The following is a 9,589-nucleotide window of genomic DNA, read 5'->3' as shown; positions in this document are numbered from 1 at the left end:
AGAAATCTCTTTTGAAACTCATAATGTGTTTGCAGTAATGCCTGAACTGAAAGTGGAGATTATAATGTGCAATTTTGCATGTGACTTTGGCCATTAATTTTAGTACAATTGTTTTCATTTCTCTATTGTTTCTATTGAGGAAGTCTGCTTGCTTGTTGTCATGTTGTTCCAAATGGCCTCATATTAATTCAATTGAGAATTATTTTTAGTTCATTATTCTGTAACAAGTTATATGTGTTGTGATTGGTGATGCATGTTTGGCATACGTTGCAGAAAGGTAATCGGAGCAGCTGTTAATTCGTGAGCTGGTGGTGAATTTGGCAAAGGTAATAGCTTTTTTTTTTTTTTTTTTTTTTTTTTTTTTTTTTTTTATATATATATATATATATATATATATATATATAGTATTCATCTCTGCCTGAAGGATAATTGAGGGGTAGATGGCCTCTTCATTTGTAAATTGCTGTATTGCTGTTGTACAATACAAAGGTAATACCTACTTTTCTGTAGAGTTTCTATCTATGTGCACCTATTGATATCGGTTTTACCACAGGTCGGAAGCCTAGTCAGTGGCACATAACCCATAACCTATTGATATGAATTCATACATTTGTACAGGTCTTGATTTTATGCTTTATACCTGAGTGATGGAGGTACGTTGATTTCAGATATTCATAATTTTTTGGATGAATTTGGAACTTTGGAGTTATATTTTTCCTCGCAGTTATGGCATAGTTATCCTAATATTCATTGCTGCTGTTAAATGAAAATATAAATAGCTGCAAAGATACAAATAACAGTGTTTGATATTTTTTGTTTGTTTAGAAGAAAAGGGCACTAGATAGTGCAGAGTATGTTTCTTTCACTTTCGTGGATGATCTGTAGGTGTCCATTTCAGTTTCAAGGTGATGACCTGTTCACACTTATTTCCCTTTCATGGTGGTCTGTAGGTGTTATTTTCTATCGCTGTTATGAATAGGATATGTTGAGTATGTTGCAATCTGACAACTTACAAGGAAATATTTATTATTTTGTCTTTATGTATCCTATATGAAGAAACCAAGTAAGTTGATTTTCTTATGGCATTATGCAGTTTGTGATGGCAGTATTCTAAAGAATTTGTTGTTCTAGATCTTTCACTGTAGCAATTCAAAATGCCTTCCATTGATTCGTTTTCTAATCAGTGTTAGATCATATATCAGTTAAAACTTTGAATTTGGTCAGATTTAGGAGAATTCTCTATTATTTTCAGCCAACCCTCATTAAAGATTTGTGGAGGTAAGTAGGCTAAAGAAGCACACATATGAATATGCTTTTTCACACTTTCGTTTTCTCTGTACTGAGTAATCAAACCTGTGCATTGTACTTCTTACCATGAGCACTTTATTAAATTTAATTAAAGTGTTTGGAGACACATTTCTTAAGGCTTTTATTACAGCAACTTCAAAATCAATTTTCTAAGTTTTTGTTCCCCAAAAGGTATTTTTCGCTTACAAACCAAAAACATTTTGTCATAAGTTAATTTAGTTTTATCGTGCAAAACAGCATATACAAAAGGATACACTGCTGTTTCATTAGCGGTGTTCCCACTTATCAATATGAATATTACATACTTCTTCAACCTGACGGCAACAAACGGACTTGATGGATTTAAGGGTTCCATCCCAAAGAATAGTTACTTTTTCCTTCATATTGTAATCCATTATTTGCTGCAAATAAAAATAATTCTTCATATTGCTGGTCTGTTTCTTCCTCGTCATCAATACAAAAATTTTCCGTATGGCTGCTAAGTAATACCAGGTTTTCTGTAGTTTTGTTTCATAGCTGAGAATTCTAAAACTTTGCATCTTTCTGTATAGAGTGATAACCTCAAAGATCCTTCAAGATAACTTCAAAGAGTGGCAAGATATCTGAGATGATTTCAAAGATCAACATTTCTCTTACAGAGTCCAACTCGGAATAATCATCTTTGGAAAGCAACACCTGAAATGTTGGTAAAAGAATTAATTCTGCTCGGACAAGTTTCTTGGCGTAAATCAGCGCATTTTAGAACTTCCACTTTAGCAGTGCTCAGGACAAAGTAATGTTCATTCTCCTTCAATATGGTACTGTTTTCTTTTGAGTAGCAAACTTCCGAAACAGTTTGATTTCCTGCATACCCATCTCGAGTTTTTTACACTTATGTTTAAACGATAAGGTTAGCCCTTATATGCTGTAGATAGTTTATATCTTAAAATTTCTAAAAATTCAATTTCAGTCTTTGCATGGAAAAAGCGAGTTTGTTCTTCACAGGTATAATTAAAACTGAGCATAGTTCTAAATGAAATGATAACGGTGCTTAATCTAATCTTATTTCTTTTGAACATGTAATCTTCCTTTTAAGTGTGTTCCCATCAATTATAATGAAAGGTTAAAAATTGAAAAGGCTGAAATGGGACATTTTTGATATTTTCATCCAGAACACCTGCAGAATGAAGATAAAGCATCAGATGGCATGATATTTGTTGCCACCTTCAGAAAGCCCGAAATGGAATATCACACTGTGTTCCTCTAAACCTGCTCTTGTGGTCCTCCTAGATTTACAAAAAAGACAAAATTCAAAATACCTTCAGATAACATCACACTATAGGGTTTTACTTTCTAATATTTTCTAATTTTTCTAATATTTATTCTTATTTAAGGCAGCTTTCGTTTACTTCCTCATTTTCCTACCAGAATGAGTTTTCAGTATCATGCTTGATGCAAAATACGGGAGTAACTGCTCTTTCAGCTGAAAAAAAAAAAAAAAAAGGTCTGACGTTACTTCAGTTAGAGTGTGCTCAACCTTTCGGCCATGTTGTTGTACGAATCAAAACTTGCTAATTTACAGCCTTGCTGATTACATGCTGGTTAGTCTATGGCTGTGATTTTTAGATAAAAGCCAACTATGTGGTAACAACTGTGTGCAGCTTAGGTTGTGTAGTTCTACTTAGCATTAGTTTAATTTTACATTTTCTATTTTAAGTTCAAGCCAAAAGCGTTAGCTTCTTGTATGCCCAAGAGGGGCCAACTATAAATATCTTGAGTTCAATAAAAAGGGTATTTTAACCCTTCTTCAGAAATGTTATTTACGCTGCAAGAAATTAGCGAATAGTAGCTACTAAGTTCTAGAAGTTAAAGGACTTTATTTCATCTAGAACATTACAACACTACAGCTGAAAATCTCAGGGATTTGAAATTACTCATGGCAGTCAGCTATCATTTTTATTCTCCCAAGACCAGCATTTTATTAAATATGTGCCAGTCTAAGATTTAAGCTTATCGGTATGCATCCAAGCATAGAATAGCTGTGCAAGTATCAGCAAGTTCATCCATTTTGTTAATGTGTGTACTATAAGAACCTTCAATTATTAAAAAAGAATATAATTTTTCTTGTATTAATTAGTTACTTAATATTAACTTAATTGGATTTACATCAGTTGTATTTAAAAAGTATTAGTGTACTGGTAGTTGAAAAATTGCTTTCTGTGGGAACAAAAGGAAGATGGTCAGTAAAAATTCTAATTTGTAAAAGACTTCCTTATTTGAAATAAGTCTGAAAAATGCTATCCTAGACTATTTTATTGTTTTTAATTTTTATGTACCTTTGTTTTGTAATTTTTAACATGATATTTTCTCACCTGTGAAACACAGAACAGCGTATCGGTATCAGTGTGACAGTAGAAGTTAAAAAGTAGTCTAAGTTATTGATTTTTTTTTTTTAATTTTTACTGCAGCAATTAGAAAATAATGAAGGTGTAATAAGTGCTTTTCTTTGAATAAAATGAAGAAATTGATTTCGCAGTTCAGAAATAGTTTCAATAGATGATATATCTACTTATGAAACCTTGTCACCTGTTTTGAAGAATCTCTTACAGAAACCTTCAAGTTTAAATTCTGATTAGACTTAACATATTATGCCACAAAATAATCTAGCATAATCGAAATAATAAGCTTACATTAATAAAGAATATAGTTGTTTAACATTCCAAAATTACAATTTTTGTAAATTAGGCTTAGCTACAAAATTTTACCATCCTTTAGAGTGAAATTATTCGCAGCAATCTCTATACCCTATTAGCAAATCTTCTTTCTCGTTAAACTGTTAAATAGTGTATATAACTGAATAACATAACTTTTGTTCAAAGACTTGAATAGTTAATATGATTAAATAAAATCTGACTCTTAGAAAGAATTTTCATACATTTAATAAAGCTAACAAGCCCTGTGAAAGAAATTTCTTTATTATGTTGATCATATTGCTAACATATGTTCCTAGTTGTTCCTGCGCAAGAAATTAGACGATCGCAATTTCATTTCCGTTTTTCGCAGAGAATACCTGAATCCTCTCCAACCATGCCAGTTTACTCCATCTGCATAGGTGTCGTGAATCCCCTTTAGGTACAATCCATTCAGGTTGACGGTGTGACAGTTGTTGTACCACCATCCACCTTTGTAAACCATTGCGCAACTTCGAGATGAATTGTTGTCATTGTCTCTATCCCTGGTAGAAAATTTTGACAAGTTGTGCCCCTTAAAAGAATCTCCTGAAACAAATGATAAAACCATTAGATTATTAGAAATAATCAAATTACTTTCATCTACAGTATTTGTGACAAAAAAAAGAAGCTAAAATCAAAATAACTTCTCATTGCTTTTTTTCCATTGCATATTTCTTATGGCAGAATGAAATGATAGAGCATAGTTGCTTTTAATTAGTAACATTTTTTTTTAGCTGACTAAAAATATCTTTGCCCAAAGTATTGCTCGCCAGATATAGTTAATCGATTTGTTAATTTATTATGACAAAGCATTCATAAGCGTTGATTATTTTAACGGAAAGGATGCCTTTTTAGACTATATGAGGAAATTAGCTTGCATTTGCATTACAGATAGGAAAAGCCAAGAAATTCTGCTGGTAATAGGCCATTCGCCGGAAAATGAACGTTACCATATAATTTTGGTAATATTTTTTGTAGCCGTCAAAAACAAATATTAAGGAAACGCTCTGGATTTTAAATTCAGAACATCTGTACGATAAGACCAAACTACTGTTTTAATGTAGTGCCAAAAAGAACTATCAATATTCAAATCGATAATATTTTGAAGTAATGAACATGCTTTCAAAAAGCATGCCTTCGTGGTGTAATGGTCAGCACGCTCGGCGCGTATTCAAGAAGTCCGAAGTTCGAATCCCGGCGAGGACATTGCTCATATTTCATCTCTCTCACTGCATCAAAAAATCTTATGTCTGTACAGTAGCGATCGAACTATAAAGGGTGATGGACGATGGTTCTCCACTACCAGGATTTTGCGATTGGGCCCCTAATCCCTAGTCGCCGTTTAAAAGAGAGAGTATATAAGGTATTTATCCCGCTTTCTTAGCATGTCTTCGTGGTGTAATGGTCAGCACACTCAGCGCGTTATTCGAGATGTCCGAGGTTCAAATGCTGGTGTGGGCATTCCTCATTTTTCAATTCTTCTGCTTCGAAATAACCTATTGTCTTTACAAGTTACTTTCAAAAACTTTTTTAATATATATTTTAGATCGTGATTCAGTGGAATATCTATTACCAGTCGTTTTTTTAGAATGTATCTTCTAGCCGTTATAAGATTATTTGACGACTGTAACTCGCACTTAATTCAGTTTCGTTATTCAAAATAAAAATCTTTCAAGGTCTAAACTCATTGAACTAAATTCTGTCAAATTTAGCTTCAGCTAGATTTCTGAAAAAGGAAGCGGTGAACCTGAAAAGTTTGAAATTTCCTGAAAGAACGTCACGAAACTCCTCGGTTACGAATCTCAGCATTTAAGACCATAGCAGACAATGAACAGTGATTATTGTATAAACATTTCGAAAATCCTTTTGTGTAACGCCATAAATAAGCAGGGACAGAATTTATTCAAGGAACATTGATTTTTGCTCCAAAACAATGCCTGATTACTTGTTGGTATGGCCAAGCTTTGGCAACATTGTCACATGTTGGCAGCAGTGTCTTAAGTTGATAGGCAGATCTAAGATGCCTTCCATGTACATCGGACTTAACATCGTGTAATTGGTGGGCATTCTCAGCAGAGAAAAAACAACTGTATTGAAAGATGCTGCCTTCAGACGAGGAAAGTAAAAATGCCAAACCAAAGTGTTAATAAAGATGTCGTAAAATAGTCCTATTTCATGCTTCTGAACAGTTCTCAAAAAAATTCTCTGTTTAATAAATATATCTTTGGCTATTTAGTTATTTTTGCGCAACATGATAATTATAATTATTTAATTTTTGAAATTCCTAATCTGAAAAACTGATGTGTGTCTCGCTTTCACAAAACACACATATAGTCTGAAGAGTCATCTGAACCTGAATAAAACAAATTGGAATTATAATGTCCCCATAAATTGTTATTTTTTGAATTTTTTAATTATGAAGTTTTCCTGCAATTCTTTCAATCATTACTTATCTCTGTTTTGCAATACTTTTGCGCTAATCATTTTAAAAAACAATTGGCAGAATATAAGAAAGTAGTGAAGATGCTGTTTTATTTCCTATGATATTTGAAAACAAGGCAGTTCATAATTTCATGCAGACTTTTAAAAATTCATAAAAAATTCTGCAGATAATATTAAACTTTATTTACTGATATACAAGCAAATTCACTAAGTTTCCTTTACACGTTTCAAAATATTCTATATGCTAATCTTTGCCGATGCGGAAGAAACCTTAAGCAATGTTACGTTTTGTTCCACACATGCTAACATCTTATGGCATAGTGAGCCAAGTCACTGCGTCAGGGTTGCAATTTCGAAGACCATAGCGAAAAATGGAGGCTCGGAGTTAGAATCCTTTTGTAGACTCACTACCAGGGAAAAAAAAAAAAAAAAAAAAGTCGCACGGGGTAAAATTCGAAAGCAGAGTAACCGCCACATTAATGAGTCATTTCCTTGTTTTGTGCGTCCTATCCACCTTTATAACAAATTATGTTTGAGATACAAATAGTTTCTGTGCTTGTGGCAAATTTTGACTAAGATATACTCGTAAATGATCTCGATCATGGTCTCTGGGGTAGAGATTCGAACAAGTGTCTTCTTGAAAGAAGTAACCATTACTGTTTTAATTCAACAATAGCATCAACCACCTTTCCAAAATGTTCGAGTAAATACATCCGCATAGTCTACGACGCATAGATTTGTGCCGCATATTATCGAAGTTTGATATATTCAGTGTTTGTGAAATGTGTGAAAGAACTTAGTGAGTTCATCTGTGTTTCAGTGTCACAAAATTTGATATTGATTGCATAGTCTTTGGTTATCAATTTTTCAGATATTTTACTGAATTATGACCGTACATATGAAGATCATCCTATTAAATATCATCGCGAAATTAAAATAAGTAGCCCATTTATTGTATTGCAAGTGAAACGCGGTGCTTTCCCTTTATCATTTATGATTTGAAGTTCAACTTCAAGTACATATAAAAGTTACACAGAGTGTTTCAGCACTGCAGTTATAAACTTTCAGGAGTGTGAAAAATTGCACAATTAAGTACATGGTCGAAAGCGCTTTCCTGGCGTGATAGTGACAATATAAAACATGAGAAAGGAAGGCTACAAACAGAGTGAGGAGAAAACATGTTTAATATGCCTAGTACAGCAGAAACCAAGAAAACAAAAACAGACGACTATCGTCATCAAAGAAGGTGTTCAAAATTACGAGCCCGGACCGCGATGCAGGCTTCACATCTCCGGCGCAGGTAAGATCTTATGTTCTAAAAAATACGGGGTGTGTTCCGGACTTCCCCAGCAGTTGCAACGATGCGTGCAACAAATTCCTCAGCACTGTTAACGGTCGTTTCGTACACCAATGTCTTTCGCCCACGGATGTTGCGTACATCAGACTACCCCCAGAGGAACTAGTCAATGCAAGTGAGGTCTGATCTTGCTGCCCGATGCACCGGACCGTCCCGTGGCCTTCGAGATTAGATGGCCTGGTCAGCTGCAGAATCACGTAATTTGACGTCACGTAAGGCATCTGAACTTTCCCCCTTCGCCCTGCATTGTGTGGACACTGCAAGCGAAGATTTCTTATTACGTTGATTGTGTGCTGTATTGTTTTATTATTCGTGTCTTTTTTATTGCTAAATTTAAGTAATGTTGTTAAGGATATTTTCGTTTTTAAATTGAGATTACTAGTTAACTTATTTGTTAGCAAGAATAACGATCGACGTCTATGTAGAGCTGTCTTCATCATGCCTGCACGATGTTGCGTTCCAGCATACAAATCCAAATACGATGGCACCAACAAATATGCATCAGTATTCAAATTTGCAAAAGATACAGTAAAACGGGATTTATGGATCAAAAGAATTTTAAGGAAAATTTTTATTCCAAGTGATCGCAGCGTTGTGTGTGAAAAACATTTTCGCAAAGATGATATTATTCGCTATGATTATTTACCAACAAACGAAGGTACTTTTATTCAGAGGGCATCCTAAATTAAATAACGATGCTTACCCATGCATTTTTTCTGGTTGTCCAAAATACTTATCTGAAATTCCAACCCCTCAGAGGATGAGCAGGGAGGAAAAAAGAGCTAAGATGGAGAAGCATATTTTTAATGAATTTTTTAGAAAGAACAAAATAGCATCATTTGAGAATTTTTCTTCTATGTTACCGAATAAATTAAATATTTCAGATACTTCAAATATTATTTTACACAAATCTGTTGCTGGTATTTATATTTTATTGCTCAGTTTTTATCCACATTCTAAAATTGAGAGAAGTATCTTCGTATCGCTTCATATGGATATAGCAGTTTATCTAGGAGATGAAGTTGTTACAGTTGAAAGTAAAGAAGAACCAGTAAAGAAGTTGAACAACATTCTTTACTGGTCAAACTTACCGATATATATGTACAAAACATTAACATGTTTGATGTTCATGAAACTTGTTTAATGAGTGGAATTCCATTTTCTAGCAGATTAAAAAAATAATGAGCACCATTCCAAATATTTGTTTAAACAATTATACTAAAGTTCTTCAAAATAATATGCATACAAAAATCGATGAAAGGAAACTTAAAAAAGTCAAGAATACGTGATGGAAAAGATATGAGTATGTTAATGACATTGTTTTATTTTTTAAAAATAGTGTACTAAATATGATGCAGTTCAAATATATTTTCAATAATGTATCTTTTACATTTAAATTTATTAATCCTTTTGCTGTTTCCTTATTATTTGATAATACTTCATAATTTTCAAAATAAATTATCAATTGCGATTAATTATTGCTTCATTATACTAGTACAACTTGCACAGTATTTGCTAATTAGACAGAAATGATGGTTTGTTCTATGTATAGTTGTTTTGAGGTTTTCGTTAGCAAATTTATTAAATTTTACGCTTTTGTGGAACATTTTATGGATGGCTTTTATTTGTAAATATATTATTTATTATGCATTTACATATAAGTAATAATGTAAATATTATTAAATGGCGTAAATATTATTATAATTATTGCTATAGATAACATATAAATATGTGGAAATTATTCGTTTTCTGTAATGTTGCAGCAAAATTG

The 9,589-nt window shown here is 33.0% G+C and overlaps 1 protein-coding gene across 4 annotated transcripts in view; it reads right to left on the bottom strand.

Moving 5' to 3' along the window:
• Window positions 1-4,241: 4,241 nt before the first annotated feature.
• The window catches only part of LOC118185858 (techylectin-5A-like), a 60,933-nt gene continuing 55,585 nt past the window's right edge, over window positions 4,242-9,589 (bottom strand). For all 4 annotated transcript variants that reach the window (XM_085820897.1, XM_085820896.1, XM_085820898.1 and 1 more), the window contains one exon: window positions 4,242-4,565. In XM_085820897.1, coding sequence (XP_085677023.1) covers window positions 4,294-4,565 — 272 coding nt within the window. In that variant the 3' untranslated portion in view covers window positions 4,242-4,293. The remainder of the gene's footprint in view (window positions 4,566-9,589) is intronic.

The sequence above is a fragment of the Stegodyphus dumicola genome, chromosome 7 (genome assembly GCF_044657685.1).
Source record: "Stegodyphus dumicola isolate Sdum_Otavi_A_Nest chromosome 7, ASM4465768v1".
Lineage (NCBI taxonomy): Eukaryota > Metazoa > Arthropoda > Arachnida > Araneae > Eresidae > Stegodyphus > Stegodyphus dumicola.
This window is presented reverse-complemented; position numbering and strand designations above follow the sequence as displayed.